The sequence below is a fragment of the Myxocyprinus asiaticus genome, chromosome 19 (genome assembly GCF_019703515.2).
Source record: "Myxocyprinus asiaticus isolate MX2 ecotype Aquarium Trade chromosome 19, UBuf_Myxa_2, whole genome shotgun sequence".
Classification (NCBI taxonomy): domain Eukaryota; kingdom Metazoa; phylum Chordata; class Actinopteri; order Cypriniformes; family Catostomidae; genus Myxocyprinus; species Myxocyprinus asiaticus.
The window spans coordinates 48,391,289-48,408,506 of record NC_059362.1 but is presented as its reverse complement, the minus strand read 5'-3'; the positions used below and the strand labels follow the sequence as shown (position 1 = coordinate 48,408,506).

General features: G+C 38.4%; 1 protein-coding gene across 2 annotated transcripts in view; it reads left to right on the top strand.

The window, feature by feature from the left end:
- Window positions 1-1,389: 1,389 nt before the first annotated feature.
- LOC127410060 (1-phosphatidylinositol 4,5-bisphosphate phosphodiesterase beta-1-like) overlaps window positions 1,390-17,218 on the top strand; it is a 37,452-nt gene continuing 21,623 nt past the window's right edge. For both annotated transcript variants that reach the window (XM_051645085.1, XM_051645087.1), the window contains exons 1-5: window positions 1,390-1,713; window positions 6,814-6,890; window positions 7,491-7,586; window positions 8,124-8,181; window positions 8,356-8,442. In XM_051645085.1, coding sequence (XP_051501045.1) covers window positions 6,817-6,890; window positions 7,491-7,586; window positions 8,124-8,181; window positions 8,356-8,442 — 315 coding nt within the window. In that variant the 5' untranslated portion in view covers window positions 1,390-1,713; window positions 6,814-6,816. The remainder of the gene's footprint in view (window positions 1,714-6,813; window positions 6,891-7,490; window positions 7,587-8,123; window positions 8,182-8,355; window positions 8,443-17,218) is intronic.

The following is a 17,218-nucleotide window of genomic DNA, read 5'->3' as shown; positions in this document are numbered from 1 at the left end:
AGTCACATTCGGATTCGGACTGCAGCAAACATGCCCAGTATGTAAACACCTGAGCTTCAGGTGTGCACTCTTATCTGTGTCACTGCATGCTGATATCAGACATACTAAAAGGTTCTGTATGTGTATGCGCATTTTCATATTTTCTGATCAGACGTTTATTTCCTTTTAAGGGGATATATTATGCCCCTTTTTACACAATGTAATATAAGTCTCAGGTGTCCCCAGAATGTGTCTGTCAAGTTTCAGCTCAAAATACCTCACAGATCATTTATTGTACCATGCTTTATACCCCTGTTTTGTAGCCCTGTTCCAGATGGGCTGTTTTAGTGTCTGTAGCTTTAAATGCAAAGGAGTTGCTGCTCCACACACCCCTTTCTGGAAGTGGGCTGTGCCTTTCCTGCTGGTGCCATCAAAAACAGTTATAGTTGTCGAAAATATCACTATCATTTCATAATCGTTTTTTGAAATAATGTTTTATTACACGGAAAATCTTCATTGCATGACCACTCAGGCGGGATTGTGGAGGACGCCAATCAGTTTATATCATAACTGAAACAGAGCTTCATTGTTGTGGAATTAGCACAAGTGCCTCTAGTGAGGAGATAAATATGGCGGACTGTGCGCTGCTCGCTCAGGTTTTAATGAGGGTGGATCTCTTCGCCAGCCATGGGTGGTACCTTTCCCCTTTTGACGTCATAAGGGGCTGCAAACCTCGTTCAGAGACTGTTTTTATTGATGAGGAAAGGAAAGAAATGAGGGGATGGTCTTTTACCATATTTTGTGGTTGTCTACACACACTGAGGACACATTATGTTCAAAAACATTTAAAAAGTGGATTTTGCATAATATGGCCCCTTAAGTTTAAAACTCTCGTTTTAGCGCAGCTATTGAGAACTAAGGCCTACCTGTTACTCCAAGTATGTTTAGCTGAGTCAAAAAAATCAATATTCTCTGTTATGGAGATAAAACAGTATCAAAACATCTCACAAATGCACACAACAGATCTACTCATCTGCTCAATTCACAAATGCACGCATCATGCCTGCCGCAGTTTACATTGCGCAATTACCACCAGATGAAAGTATGCTGTAAAATGTGTTTTATCTAAAAGAGAATTTTGTGTACATTTTCTATTGATCGTATCAGCTTTAATTAATCAAATAATGAACAAATGATGGAGAAGAGGTTATAACCTGCATATATCCAGATGCGCAGTGTTGTTGAGTGCACTTTTGGCATGTTTAAGAGATGATCAGGTGTCTGGATCACAGTGATACTGTTCAGTCTTGCCAAAGTGTGTCAGATAATGCTGGTCTGCTGCATCCTCCAGTAAATAGCGCTCAGAATCGGCCCATAAGATCAGAATTTTGTATGCAGATTGTGTTCTGCAGTGATTCTGTGGCCGCTCCATCGCTGATCTGCATAATTCCTTTAGTAAATCGGGCGCTAAACCAGCGCAGACAGCACATGCAAAAAAACAACGCTTTTACCAGCCGTAATTCATTCTTATTAATTTGACCCTTTGTGTTTGTGTATTTTAGGTGTTGTTCTGATCGCACTCAATCATCTCTTGATCAAGAGTTAGCGTCTCTGGAAGAGGAAAGAATTCAAAGAGTGAAAGATTTACAGGAGCAACAACAACAGCAGCTATTAACACTGCGACAGACACAGTACTACAGAGAAAAATACCTCAAAGAAGAACAAGTTAAACTGGTAAACACTCAAATACTCTCACACTGGAAACACTGGCAGTAAACCGACTATTCGATGAGTTCTGCCAGTAGTTGACGTGTCTGTGAGTCACATGACTTTAGTTGTTCTTTTTGTGGACATGATGGCAACATTTGATTCTTTCAGGGCGGGTCGTAAGGATTTTTTCCCCCTTTATTACTTAATTTAGCAGATTACATAAAAGAAAATTTTATATCCCACGTGACCCTCATGTCCATCCAACCTATTGTGATCATCTTTTAAATGATTAAGTACAAAAAGCTAGAACCCTTATAACACATTCTCAGACATATTCAAGGGCGAAGGTACACATATCTTCTTACATATACAAATATACAGCCCTATATAGATTCATATTTCATATAAAAATTATTTTAAAAGGTCAACAAGTTGCTCATGTAATATATACAAATAAATCATTCAGTCCAATCAACAAACAATAAACAATTATTTAGTATGTGACACTGTAAATTAACTCGAACCATATGAGATGTCCAGAGGGCATGCAGCATGCTTCACTTATAATCAAAATCAAATCCCTTTATTGTCATTCAACTATATACACAAGTGCAACAGTGGGTGAAAGTCTTGGGTGTGGTTACAAGCAACATAGCAGTATGACAATTACAATAAACATCTGATTTACACATAACACAGTTTACACATCTGTTACACAACACAATATACACCTAATAATATACAATATACACAAAATAAGAAGACTGTATACAATACAAATACACTGTAACCCCCCCCCCCCCATGTAATCAGTGGAAATAAATATGAAGTGTTGTGTTGACATTCAGCTGTCGGTTGATAGTCAGTTGCCAGTGTGTTGTTAAGAGAGAATATAATTTATGACAGTCCAGTGTGAGATAATAAGATTAATAAAGTGCTGTGCTGATATACGTATGTATTGTGAGAGATCAAGAGTTCAAGAATCTGATTGTTTGGGGGAAGAAGATATCATGTAGTCGGCTGGTGCGGGTCCTGATGCTGCGATACCGCCTGCCTGATGGTAGCAGTGAGAACAGCCCATGGCTCGGGTGGCTGGAGTCTCTGATGATCCTCCGAGCTTTTTTCACACACCGCCTGGTATATATGTCCTGGAGGGAGTGAAGCTCACCTCCGATGTTGTGTCTGGCAGTTCGCACCACCCTTTGCAGGGCTTTGCGGTTGAGGGTGGTACAATTGCCGTACCAGGCAGTGATGAAGCCAGTCAGGATGCTCTCTACAGTGCAGGTGTAGAACCGTGTGAGGATGTGGCGGTTCATTCCAAACTTCCTCAGCCGTCTCAGGAAGAAGAGGCGCTGGTGAGCCTTCTTCACAACGGCCTCAGTGTGGACGGACCATATGAGTTCCTCAGTGATGTGGACACTGAGGAACCTGAAGCTGTTGACTCTCTCCACCGGTGCTCCATTGATGGTGATAGGGCTGTGTTCTCTGTCTTTTCTCCTGATGTCCACCACAAGCTCCTTTGTCTTACTGACGTTGAGGGAGAGGTTGTGCTCCTGACACCAGCATGTCAGAGTGTGCACCTCCTCTCTGTAGGCTGATTCATCATTGTCAGTGATCAGACCTACCACCGTCGTATCATCAGCAAACTTAATGATGGCATTGGAGCTGTGTGTTGCCACACAGTCATGTGTGTACAGGGAATACAGGAGTGGGCTGAGAACACAGCCCTGCGGGGCTCCAGTGTTGAGGGTCAGTGATGAGGAGATGTTGCTGCCCATTCTAACCACCTGGCGTCTGCTTGACAGGAAGTCCAGGATCCAGCTGCACAGCAAGCTGTTAGAGCCCGGAGTTTCTCATCAAGCTTGGAGGGCACTATGGTGTTGAATGCTGAGCTGTAGTCTACAAACAGCATTCTCACATAAGTGTTCCTTTTTTCCAGGTGGGAGAGAACAGTGTGTAGTGTAGATGCAATGGCATCATCAGTGGAGCGGTTGTTGCAGTAAGCAAACTGCAATGGGTCCAGTGATGGAGGCAGCACAGAGCAGATGTAATCTCTGATTAGTCTCTCAAAGCATTTGCTGATGATGGGGGTCAGAGCAACTGGACGCCAGCCATTTAAGCAAGTGATTTTGGATTGCTTTGGTACAGGCACAATGGTGGACGTTTTAAAGCATGTGGGGACCACAGACAAGGAGAGGGAAAGGTTGAAAATGTCCGTAAAAACACCAGCCAGTTGGTTCACGCATGCTCTGATGACATGGCCCTGAATGCCGTCTGGACCTGCGGCTTTACGGATATTCACCTGTCGGAAGGATCGGGTTACATCCGTTACAGAGACGGAGAGTGAACTAACCTCTGTAGCTTCGGCCAAGAGAGCTCTCTCCATGAGGGTGGTGTTATTTCCCTCGAAACGAGCATAAGAAGTATTTAGCTCATCCGGGAGAGAGGCAGCGGTGTTCACAGCGGAGTTTTTATTCCCTTTGAAGTCCGTGATGATATTAATTCCCTGCCACATGCTTCTAGAGTCAGTGGTATTGAACTGTCCTTCAATCTTGTCCCTGTACTGGCGTTTGGCTGCTCTGATAGTTTTGCTGAGGTCATAACTGGCTTGTTTATGCTCCTCTGTGTTCCCGGAATTAAAAGTGGAGGTCCGCGCATTGTGCCGCACGAACATCATTATTAATCCACGGTTTCTGGTTAGGGTAGATCCGTATTGTTTTAGTCGGTACTACATCATCTATGCACTTCCTGATGAAACACGTTACGCTATCAGCGTACACCTCGATGTCGTCATCAGAGGCGGACTGGAACATCTCCCAGTCCACGTGATCAAAACAGTCTTGTAGAGTAGAGTCTGCTTGGTCCGACCAGCACTGGATCGTTCTGAGGGCGGGTGCTTCCTGTTTCAGTTTCTGCCTGTTAGAGTGGTCCGATTTGCCAAATGGTGGGCGGGGGAGGGATTTGTAGCCATCCCGGAAGGGAGAGAAGCAATGGTCCAAAACCTGGTCCCCTCGTGTGTTGAAACTGATGGGTTGGTAGTATTTCAGTGCGATTGACTTGAAGTTGGCTTTATTAAAGTCCCCAGTCACAATGAATGCATGCAACCTCGGGGTATGCGGTTTCCTGCTCGCTTATACTCCCATACAGTTCCTTGAGTGCCCGGTCTGTGTCGGCTTGTGGCGGGATGTACACAGCAGTGATAATGACCGCTGTGAATTCCCTCGGTAGCCAGAATGGTCGACACAGAAGCATGAGAAATTCCAGATCAGGAGAGCAGAAAGACTTGATAGAATGTACGTTCCTCTGATCACACCAGGATTTGTTGATCATAAAACATACACCACCACCTCTGCTTTTACCTGAGAGGTCTTTCACTCTGTCCGCTCGGTGCACGGAGAACCCCGCGGGTTCGATGGCTGAGTCTGGAATCTCCACGGACATCCAAGTTTCTGTAAGGCAGATAATGCAGCAGTCCCTCATCTCTCGTTGGAAAGAGATCTGCGCAGTCAGTTCGCAGAGCTTGTTGTCCAGAGACTGAACATTTGCCAGTAGAATACTGAGTAGTGGGGGTCAATTTGCGAGACGTCTTAGTCTGATGAGAACGCCGGCTCTCCTTCCCCTTTTCCGGCTATTTTTCCACGGCCGGGCTGCCCAGACAAAGGGCCCTGCTGGCGTGTTTGTAAACAGCAGGTCGGCATTGAGGTATTTTAAGTCTAGTTTTCGGTGTGCTATTGCAGAACCAAAAGTGTTTGTCTATGTATACAATAAGGCAGACAACATCCAAGACAAAAAAATATAAGAATTGTAGACAAAACAAACAAAAAACTGCAACATTGTGCAGCCATACTCTGCGTCATCTTAATAAAACACATTATAACGTGTTACAACATGTTTTATTGACACAGAGCGCTGAAGGATCAATTTATTTTCAGTTTTGTGTAATTCCAAAATGTATAGAAAACTAATGACACACATCTACACTTGAGATGCAGTTTGTGTATCATCTGTTGCATTAACTCAGCCAAGATTGTGTGTGTGAGTGTGTGAGGGTGTGTGAGTGTGTGTGTGTGTGTGTGTGTGTGTGTGCGTGTGCGTGCGTGCGTGTGGTAAGTGTGTGTAGTGTGTGAGTGTGTGTGTGTGTGTGTGTGTGAGTGTGCGAGTGTGTGTGTGTGTGTGTGTGTGTGTAATGTAGCGTGTGCAGTTAATAATGTTTGTATCTGTGGAGCTGCAGATATGCTGACTGCATTCGCAACTCAACAAAATCCCAGCATGTAGATGAGCTGCTGCATCAGACGCCTGTGTCCCTTATAAACATGTTGTAAAAGGTTTCGACTCGTTCAAGCAGACAATGAGAAATATAATGATTTCTGCAGAACACTGACGCTGCAAACAAACATTTAACAAACATCAGCGCTAAACTCTCTAGACATTAAACATACTGTTACGGCTCAGAGGATCTCGTGAGGAGTGTCAGAAACACGAGTCTCATCCAGTAGTCGAACTAATAATGAATGTAAAGTCTGGTTCACATGACCGTTTATAGGCAGGAAGCAAGGCGTTGTTTTTTTTGTTTTTTGCTGTTTACAGGCAGAACTGTATTATACCACAGTAATAAACCAGCATTGAACACACTCATTTACATTTATTCATTTGACAGATACTTTTAGTTCTTACTGTTCAAGTTACACACTCTGTGCTGTAGTCGACATGAACAGTTGTACAGAAAACCAAAAAATTGCAGAAAATGTGTGTGGATGTTGTGATCAGAAATCTGTCCATCCAAAAGTATTGATTATTTCACAGATATCACAAATTCAGAAAACAAATCTGAATATAAAGTTCTGCTCGTGATTATTATTTAGGAGCTGCTGCTACGTGCTACAGAAAGTGCCTCAAACAAAACTATGAATATCTTTCTCAGATTTGATGCTAATATCCTGGAAATCTTTGTCAAATCCAGTGATAGTTTTTCCTCAGTACTTAATAAACACAACTTTGTTTCCATGTGGACTTGATAAAAAAAAAAAAAAAAAACTGTGTGTAAAATACTGTAAAGTGCACCGATCAGACCGGAACTACTGATTTCATGTGCGTTCACTTTAGTGTTTTTCTCTTTATACGCAGCTCATGGAGAAGTTGAGCGCCGTCGCTAAAGAGTCACAGAGTGACCAGCTGAAGAAACTGAAAGATCTGTGTGAAAAGTAAGAACACATCGATCCAGAGACATTCAGAAGTGTTGATCTGCTATGAAACTGCTGTTTGTCCAGCTCGAGCTTCACTTAAAGGAGTTCAACTATAAACACGTTACACTTTTGATAATGTAAATAAGGGTACTACAGATTACTAGCAAAAACAAAACAATAAACAAGCCAACTGCATTGAGGTGCTTAAGGGGGCAGTTTTTATGTAGTTTAAGACCTCATGACATGGGCAGTTTTCTTCCTTTCTTGACATGTTTTCTGCTGAAAAACAGCCAGTAGACTTTAGTTTACATCACATGATCATGATTTGCTAATGCTAGTCAGAGGCAGATGGTTTTTGTTGGAGGGACAGTCTCATTCTTGAGAGCATTTAAATGTGTATTTCTGCAAACTATTCAGCAATCTATATGCTGGTGAACTCCTCAAATATTTGAATGAGCATCTCAAATCTAACAGACATGAATTAAAAGACTCACAGTTTGATTTCACAGAGTTTAAAAGTTGATAAAGTCACTACATTTACTCCCCGACACTATTATGTACATACATTTATGTTGTTGAAATCAGATTTCCTGCAATAATGATTCAATTTCTCTTCAGAGAAACAGAAAACCTGAAGAAAAAGATGGACAAACGATGGAAAGAGAAATTTCATGAGGCCAAATCACAAGAGAAAAGTCACAGAGTGACAGAAGAGTGAGTGATTAAAACATGTTCCTGGATCAGCCAATCAGAGATCAGGGTTTAGAACAACATTCTTATCAACCAATCACATCCCTCCTGAGTAGTTAATGGTTACAGTTAGTGTTAGTGTTATGATGTTTGTTTGAGAGGAATGTATGTCTTATTAAACAAGTAATACAAGATTAAAACAACATTTATTTGAGAATTAACTTTGCATTAGGTATTTGGACTAGTTTTCAAAGATTATATCTCTAATAATATCAAGTTTATTTTTCATAATTTTGTATTTTTCTATTTTTTATTTTTGGTGTTTTATTTTGTGAATGTAACATGTTTTAATTATTTGTTTTACTATTTTTTTACAAAAAAAAAAAATACTGATTGGCAAAAGTTTATTTTGGCAGTGTGATCCAGGAACATTTTGCACTTGGCAAAATCACTTTATTTTTCCTGCATGTGCTTGAGTGAAAATACAGTTATGAATGTCACTAGGATTTTGACAGGAAATTATTTCAACAGTCTGAAAAATGAAATGTTGCTGTTTTCCAGAAAGAAGGCGGAGCTGAAACAATCACATGTTGTTGAGGCGGTTCATTGCATCAGACGTGTAAGTGAAGCAGATCTCTAGTTTCACTAGCCTCTATTAACGGCCATTCAAGAGTAGACGTATTCTGCAGAAGTAAAACCATTTTTACAAGCAACATATAAATCACAAATATTTCATTTCATTATAGTAGATGTCGTGTGCAGATTGATGTTTAATGCTGTGTTTGTTTTTCAGTTGGAAGACGCTCAGGCCAAACGACTCGAACGACTGCTGGAGAAACATCAAGATATTCAGCAGCAAATCCTGGATGAGAAGCCAAAGGTACGACACACTTCACCTGATCAGAACTGATGGTCAAACAGGTTATTCAAACATTTACAACACACACATGTACACACACACACGCGCACACACATACAAACAAACTCACACAGACACACACACGCACACACATACGCGCGCACACATACAAACACACATGCATACACACACACACACGCACACACACACACGCACAAGCAAACACAAGCACACATACACACAGACATGCGCATACAAACACACGCGCACACAACAAACACACGCGCACACAACAAACACACGTGCACACAAACTCACACACACACACACACACACACAAACTCACACACACATTTACAGTGGCATTCAAAAGTCTGAGTCCACATTGAAAATATGACTTTTGTTACTGTTGTTTTAACCTGGAAATAAACAGAAAGTTGGACTCTAGTTTGGGGGGTGGGGGTGTTACCAAGGATGCATTAAATTTATTGAAAATAATTAAAAATTAAAGGCATTTATAATGTTACAAGTGACTATTTTTTTTTAAACAAATTATTGTTCGGCTTATACTGTTCATTAAAGCTGCTGGTTTAGGACCTGTGAGGAGTTTCTCAAATTACAGACTCTGATGAACTGGTATTCCTGCTGTGCATCTGGATTGTCCACTTCTCTCTCTGTCCCAGTTAAATCAAGTTAGTTTTATTCTTTCAGAACAGAAGTGCATGGAATAGCCTTCATCTCTCAAAAGAACAATAGATTGATGAATTTGAGGAGAAATATGTTTATTTTTGCTTATTTTTAAAACTAAAATATGACTTGCAAGTGTACTCAACACCTCAGCTGGAAAAAGACACTATATTGCCATCAGGGTTGGGAGGGTTACTTTTAAAAATGTAATCCGTTGCAGATAGTGATTACTTATTAAAAATTTAATCAGAAACTTAGTCCAGTTACCTCAATAAGAAAATAATGTAATCAGATTACTTTTAGTTATTTTTGATTGCCTCAAGATCGCATATGTGAATAAAGTCAGGAGAAAAGCAATATGTTCTCGAAGACTTTTAATCATGCCTTCTGAATGCAAACAAACCGTGTTTGAATAATGTAGCTATTATTATATATAAGAAAAAACATGAAAAACAGGGACAGTGCCTCCTTATTAGGAAAACAGAAAATGTTAAAATGTAGAACAAATCAGTGAGTCCTCTGTCCGTTACAGAAAATGGTTTATTTTCTCATCAAGCAAATACAGTTAGATTAGATGCACTGAATTATGTCTTAGTTAACATTAAAATCTGACAGGATATACCTCAGATTCAAAAACACTACCAAGTTCAATTCTGCCATGTATTGCAGTTAGCATGTGGACTAATTGGCACTGACCATTCATTAACTTCCCACTGCAATAGGTAGATCACAGGCTATCTTCATCATCATCATCATCATTATTATTATTATTATTATTAATGCCTCCAGTGTCTGTCCTCTGCCTGCTCATGATCCACGGTCAAACATCACCAGCTAACGTTTATGGGTGATTCTATGTTTATGTTTAAGGAGGATTTTAATGACAATAAATAATAATAAAAAGAAAGAAAATCTTGTTTTAAAGAATAGATTGAAATAGATTTAAACCTTTTTAGTGTCTTGATTTACTTATTCCTACTTTCTATGAGTTTGAAGATGTTACATTTGTCAGTATTTCTCCCTCATTCATACTTTTGAACTGTTCTTAATAACACATTTATAATAAGTATGAAAATCAGATAAATTATCCTTTGCACTTTCCCTTAAGAACTTAAAATGCATTTGGTATTCATGTGTACAGTCTGGAAGAAATGCTGTCCCAGTTACTGTTGTCATTACAACATGAACACATTCAGAGAACTATTTTAGTGTTTCAAGTTAAGATGGAAATGAGAAGTCACACTAAAGTTTCGACAGTAGGCGTCTTCTCGTTTCTCCGCTTCTATTCCTGCTCTTGTGAAAACAATCGACAGAAGGTCTGATGGTGAAATTAGGGAACACATATGACTAATTTTAGCTATCCTAGCTAACGTGATTTTCATGTGGCTCTTACCTTTAAATGCTTCTTTAAATGATACAGTATGTCGGGTCCTTGGAAAATCACTGCATCTTCACAACTGGACGGTAAATTGCACTGAACTGTAATGTTGTTTCCCTTTTCTCCATTGAAGAGACAAGAATGAATTTCCACAAAAATAATCATATTTCTCCAGTGGCCATTGCAATGAAACAGCCCTTAATTAAAAATGTTTAATTACATTTTACCAAATGTAACTGTAATCTGAATACACAAATGTAACTGTAATCTGAATACACAAATGTAACTGTAATCTGAATACACAAATGTAACTGTAATCTGAATACACTGGCTTTATATGTAACTGTAATAGATTACAGTTACACAATTTTTGTATCCTGATTACGTAACGCCATTACAAGTATTCTGTTACTCCCGAAGCCTGATTGTGATTTCCACACTTCATTAAGCAACACAACCATTTTAACCGTTCTAACAAAAATAAATGTTAACTTAGTACTAAGTTAACATATTAAATGATTTCTTAAGAATTATGTGACACATTATTTTAGAGTAATGGCAGCTAAAAATGGAGCTTTGCCATCACGGATAAAAATGTAATTTGATTAAAAATAAAAACATAAAACACTTATATATTATAGAGATTATATCTCTGTAATATATAACCACATTACACTTGACAAATGAAGATTCTTGGTCGAAACTGAACATTTTGAACAGTTTTTTCTTTTTGTTCTTAAAAAATAAAAGCCAAATCTACTGGATATTTCCCTACATTTTAATGAATGGGCATTTGCTGTCAGTCACACTAAACCACGCCCCCAGCATTGAATGTGTGCGCATGTCAAGACTGCAGAACAGAAACATTCTTGAAGAATACAACACAAACTGCTTAGCATTTATTTGTGCATTAAATTGCACATACACTTAAGTATTGTGAATGGGATTCTGAGCAAGAAACCTGTATATATGTGTGCATGCTTCTGGTGTGTGGATTCTCGTGTGCATCTGTCAGTCTGTTGCGTGAATATGTTCTGGATGCTCATGATAGTCAACATTACACAACCACAGATGCAGAAGATCCCACGCATTAATGTCCAGAACCCACAAAGCTTTCTTACACAATTTTATTTATTCCTCTAACAAATGTTGTCAGTTTGAACAGGAACGCTGTTCCCCCACGAAATTCCCTGGAGTTCCCCCCATTTCCAGCCCTGCATACAATAAGAAATATTTCACATTCTGCACTATTTCTATATGACTGAATAAATGTACATTGATCATGTGAACTCTTTGTACAGACAGATCTTTTAAATATTCTCAAATCACACTGGAGAACTTGATCGTCAGGTTTAGTTCATGCTGTCAGTAAAATAACTACAATTCTCAAATTCATAATTTTTCAATGCAACATTGATCATATAATTTGTGTTGATTAAATATCTCAAAATGTGAAATAGAATCGTTTTTCTGAAGTGGTGTCAGACTTTTGTACTCACTGTGTATATAGAGGTGTTTGTGTCACATGACTGTCACTGTTATTCCACAGGAAGTGGAAGGTAAGTCACACGGCATCCCTGCATTAACAATTCATCAAATATTCATCTGTCAAGCGCTATAACGGTTGATTACGGGTTTGTTTTCTCCGTGCTGATATGAACTCACAATCTCTCAGACGACTATCCTCGACACATTTATATACAGAACGACTCAACGGTGTCACATGATAACTCATACATCTGAACATTGAAGAATACTATTTGAACACACAACATTTCTGAATCATTACATTATATTACAAAATATCAATGCAAGTGCCACTTATTTAAAAAGACAGAAAGCACAAACACGCTTTTTCAACCATAACATTTGACAAAAGAAGTTTAAAAGTTTAAAGAAATAAAAGTTGTTGAAAATGAAGCCACTGTGTTTATCTGTTGATAGTGAATGTGTGAACTTGAGGGGAACTGACTTCATACATCCACTAAAAACCATCAGTTCATTTAAAGTCATTGAGCAGAAATCAGTTAGTTGTGAGAAAAGATCCAGACAGCAACATCACACTTGCTTTGATAGTTTCTTATCTAATAAAATGACATTCAAACAGTTTTTCACACAGCAGACATTATAATGTAGAAACTGTACAACTGCCACTAGACGTCTTTTACTGATTTGTTGTTTTTGTGTCGTAAACTGAATGAACTTCATCAGATGATAATTGTCCAGAAAAGATTCATTCAGTCAATAATGAGTCAGTGGAGTCCTCAGTTAAACTGATGAAAGTGTGACTTCAGGAGAGTTGTGCTCGTTGGGTCTGAATGTTTGCTGTTATTAAATGATACTGAATGATCTGTGTGTTTAACACATTTATGTGTACGTGTGATTATCAGTCACTGACATGTCAACTGCATGTAATGTGTAGTTTCATGATTACAATATACTGCAAAATATCATTTTCTTCATCAGTACAATATCTCAACACCCTTAAAGCAAGATAAATGTACTTTATAAACAATATTTTTTATGTATTGAGGTTTATGGGTTTATTTCACAATGTATAGATAGATTTTCTGAAAACAAGTCGTAAAGCTGAGGTGTGTCATTTCTGCACCACCGAACGGAACTGTAAAAATAATCTGCTTTCTGGAAACGCCCCTTGTCTGCTGTTGGTCAAACAAACAGACCCCGCCCCCAACTCACGCCATTGGTCGGGATTTTAACACCAGAAAAGTTTACTTCTCAAGTAAATGTATCTTGTTTTAAGGGTGTTGAGATACTTAATAGAAAACAAGACTAGAGATTTTTGCCGTGTTGACAATCAGAAATGGATTATCTAGTAACATGTTTATAGAACTGACTAGTTTAAAGATTTTTTGAACACTCTTGGGTAACTTGTGACTGTTCACTAATGTGTTATTAACATGGTTTATGTGACAGTATCTGAGCTTGTGTTGTTTTATAGTGTGAATTTGTTCATAGTGTGTCATGTCATTTTTATTTGTACAGCGCTTTTCACAACACGCATCGTTTCAAAGCAGCTTTACAGGAAATAAAACTGTAATATCTCACTGTGGGGTCAGTTCCCCTCTGACTAACATCATGAATATAATGACAATATTACTTATTTATGTGCAGTGCAAGTCACGGTTTAAGATTATTAAACTAAGTAAGTGTTAAGGGTCAGTGTTTAAACAAAGATTTTGTAAGAACTGTAAGATTAATGACTAATGTCTTTGAAGTTCATCCTGAATTAACTGCAGAAGTTCACATTGATGCATTGTCCTTTGTTAGTTGGCTGATGAAGGCTTTTGTTGGCAATTAATTGATAGTCTATATATTCCATTATAAGAGTGTAGTCCATCATTAGACTGAGGTGATGCAGGCAGAGATCAATGAGGTGCATCGCAGTTCAACCTGCAGGTAATTTCGGTGAGGTTCGGTGGGGTCCATCCTAAGTCCAAGGTTCAGGCAGTGGCATATGAATTATCCCATGTCTTATGGGTAAAGTTGGCATCAGTTCATCCTCTGAAGTCCATCATAATAGACAGAAGTGATGTCTGACTGGCACCGATATGAATCCAGATGTTGAGACAGGGAAACAAAAAGAATAATATTAGCGTAGATGCAATTCAATTTATTGCAGAGTTATAGATTATGAGAAATGTTTCTGAGAAATGTTTCTGGTTCCGGCAGACCTAACTAAAGCAGCCTAATTGTGAGTTGATGGATAAATTAGGTGTATGACTGGCTAAATAGATGAGTCTTTAGTCTAGACTTAAACTGAGTGAGAGTGTCTGCATCTCGAACAGTGTTAGGAAGACTATTCCATAGTTTAGGAGCCAAATAGGAAAAGGATCTACCTCCTTTTGTGGATTTTGATATTCCAGGAACTATTAACTATTAATATTGAGATCGTAATGAACGTGATGGAATATAGCATGGTAGGCCACTTAAGAACTGTGAATGAATATTATATTTATGTAGTGCTTTTTTCTGACACTACACTCAAAGCGCTTTACACAGTGAACAGGGGACTCTCCTCAACCTCCACTAGTGTGCAGCATCCACATGGATGATGTGACGACAGCCATAGTGCGCCAGTACACTCACCACACACCAGCTATTGGTGGAGAGGAGAGAGAGTAAAGTTATAGAGCCAATTAATGGATGGCCATGATTGAGGAGCTAGACCATTCAAAGCTTTGTATGTAGTTAACAGAATTTTAAAATTAATACGAAATTTAACAGGTAGAAACAGTGTGTTTCAGAAAGAAGGTGGAATGACCAATCATGTCGTCAGTTTTAAAATATTGGCAACACCCTCCAGTATTTGGGTTGAATATTTCATTGTTAGCAAGCTATTAAACATCCCCGCAGACTATCACTGATGATCCTGCCTGTATACTTACCATGTGCTCCCTTCAGTTCAGTAGTGTGCACTAGAGGGCAACACAACACAGTGAAGAACACAATGCAGCCGGTCATGAGAGAAGTGTGTGAGTGAGTGTGTGTGTGTGTCTGTGTGTGTGTCTGTGTGTGTGTGTGTGTGTGTGTGTGTGTGTGTGTGTATAACAGTGTGTGTCTGTGTGTGTGAGTGTCTGTGTCTGTGTGTGAGTGTCTGTGTCGTGTGTGTGTGTGTGTGTGTGTGTGTGTGTGTGTGTGTGTGTGTGTGTGTGTGTGTGAGTGTTTGTGTGTGTGTGAGAGAGAGAGTGAGTTTGTGTGTGTGTGTGTTTGTGGGTGTGTGTGTGTGTGTGTGTTTTTGTGTGTGTGTGTGTGTGTGTGTGTGTGTGTGAGAGAGAGAGAGAGAGAGTGAGTTTGTGTGAGTGTGTGTGTGTGTGTGTGTGTGAGAGAGAGAGAGTGTGTGTGTGTGTGTGGGGGGGGGGGGGGGCAGGTTTAGGTGGTTTACAAGGACTTTTTTTAGGTTATAAACTGGTAATTACAAGGGTATTATGCTATAAATGTGGTTTATGAGGACATTTCTAGTGTCCCCATAATTCAAATCACTTAAGAAGCATACTAAACGATGTTTTATTGAAAATGTAAAAATGCAGAAAGTTTTTTGTGAGGGTTAGGTTTAGGGGTAGGGTTAGGGTTAGGGGATAGAATCTATAGTTTGTACAGTATAAAAATCATTATGTCTATGGAGAGTCCTCATAATGATAGCTGCACCAACATGTGTGTGTGTGAGTGTCTGTGTGTGTGTGTGTGTGTGTGTTTCACTTCAGTATAATGTTATAATCTATTCTGAGGTTTTGTTGTATAGTGTTATGCTCATATTTATATTGTCAAGCAGTTCTGTATTCGAATCCCAGACATCTATGATGGATCAGATCTTGTTGCAAGCATGTAAATATTATCAGATTCAGGCCACTTTCAAATGTGGTTCTGAATTTGATACATATGTGAATCTGATGTACATCTAAACACTTAATTTACGATATTTTCATCATTGTTAACTAGTAAAGTTACTGAATGCATGGAATTATAATGTGTGAATCATGTACATGTGTGAGCAAGAGTTATTAATATTAAAATAATCTACACATATGTATTAAAATTAATAAATAAATATTACAATTAGGGTTGTTAAATTGCTTAAAATTGTACCAAATTAATTACAAGATGTGCTGAATAATTAATCGAGTTAACTGTATATGTCAAGATTTGCAGAGAAAGGCCTCTAAATAATAATAATCTAATAAATAATTATAAAATAGTTATAAATAATTATATTTAAATATGCAGCATCCTGTTATTGGACACTTTCACTCATTGATTAAAGTAATCATGGCTGACTGTGAATAGCACATTTCTATAGTCACATCGATAACTAAAAACTATTGATTTTGAGTCACTAGGTGTCAGTGTAAGCCCAAAACAACATATAAAAAAAATTACTGATCGCTTCATTAAATTATTGTAAATATAATGTATAATAAATGAATTAAAATAATTAAAATACATTACATTATTGTTGCAGATGAGTTCAGCATTGATTAGGCAAGACAGAAAGTGGTTTTAGAAGGCAATATATTGTTTATTTCCATATCACTGAACATACGCGGATCATTGGCCTACAGTTCACAGCAATCCATTTTACAATTGAATTCATCAATCTGTCTGAGATTTATTTATTATAAGGGCATTTTTAAGGATGTGTCTATATCACATGTCACAGTCAGACACATTTAAAGTGTCTCACTTCGGTTGCGTCACGTCATAAACCGTGTTTTATATGTTTGAAACTTATGCTGAGCTCGGAATAGCATACTTCCATACTCTTATGTCAGACACAATACGAGTAGTATGGAAGTATGCCATTCCGAAATCGGCCTTAGAAAAACAAATCTCAAGATCCCTGCATTCGAAGTTCCACTCTGTCCAGCTGTGTTTGAACATCTATTACACTATTACTAGTAACACAGCTAGTTATAGTAATCGATTAATGAAAGTACAACACAAAGCCATCATAAATACAGAAATATTCTTAGCTATTCAATTATAGTGTTTTTGAGACCACTTCCGTATGTGACGTGAGTTTGACATTGCCAAAGGATTGGTCTATAGAAACAAGTGTTTGTAGTTTGTAGTATGGAAGAGTCTTTGTCATCTTTATACATTTTTCTTACCCCACTGGAAATTGTTTTTCTTCTTAAATCAGGAAAATATACAGTTTAAAAAGCGTATCTTACGCTATTTTGCTTTTTAAGTAAATGTTTTAAGGATGTTTAG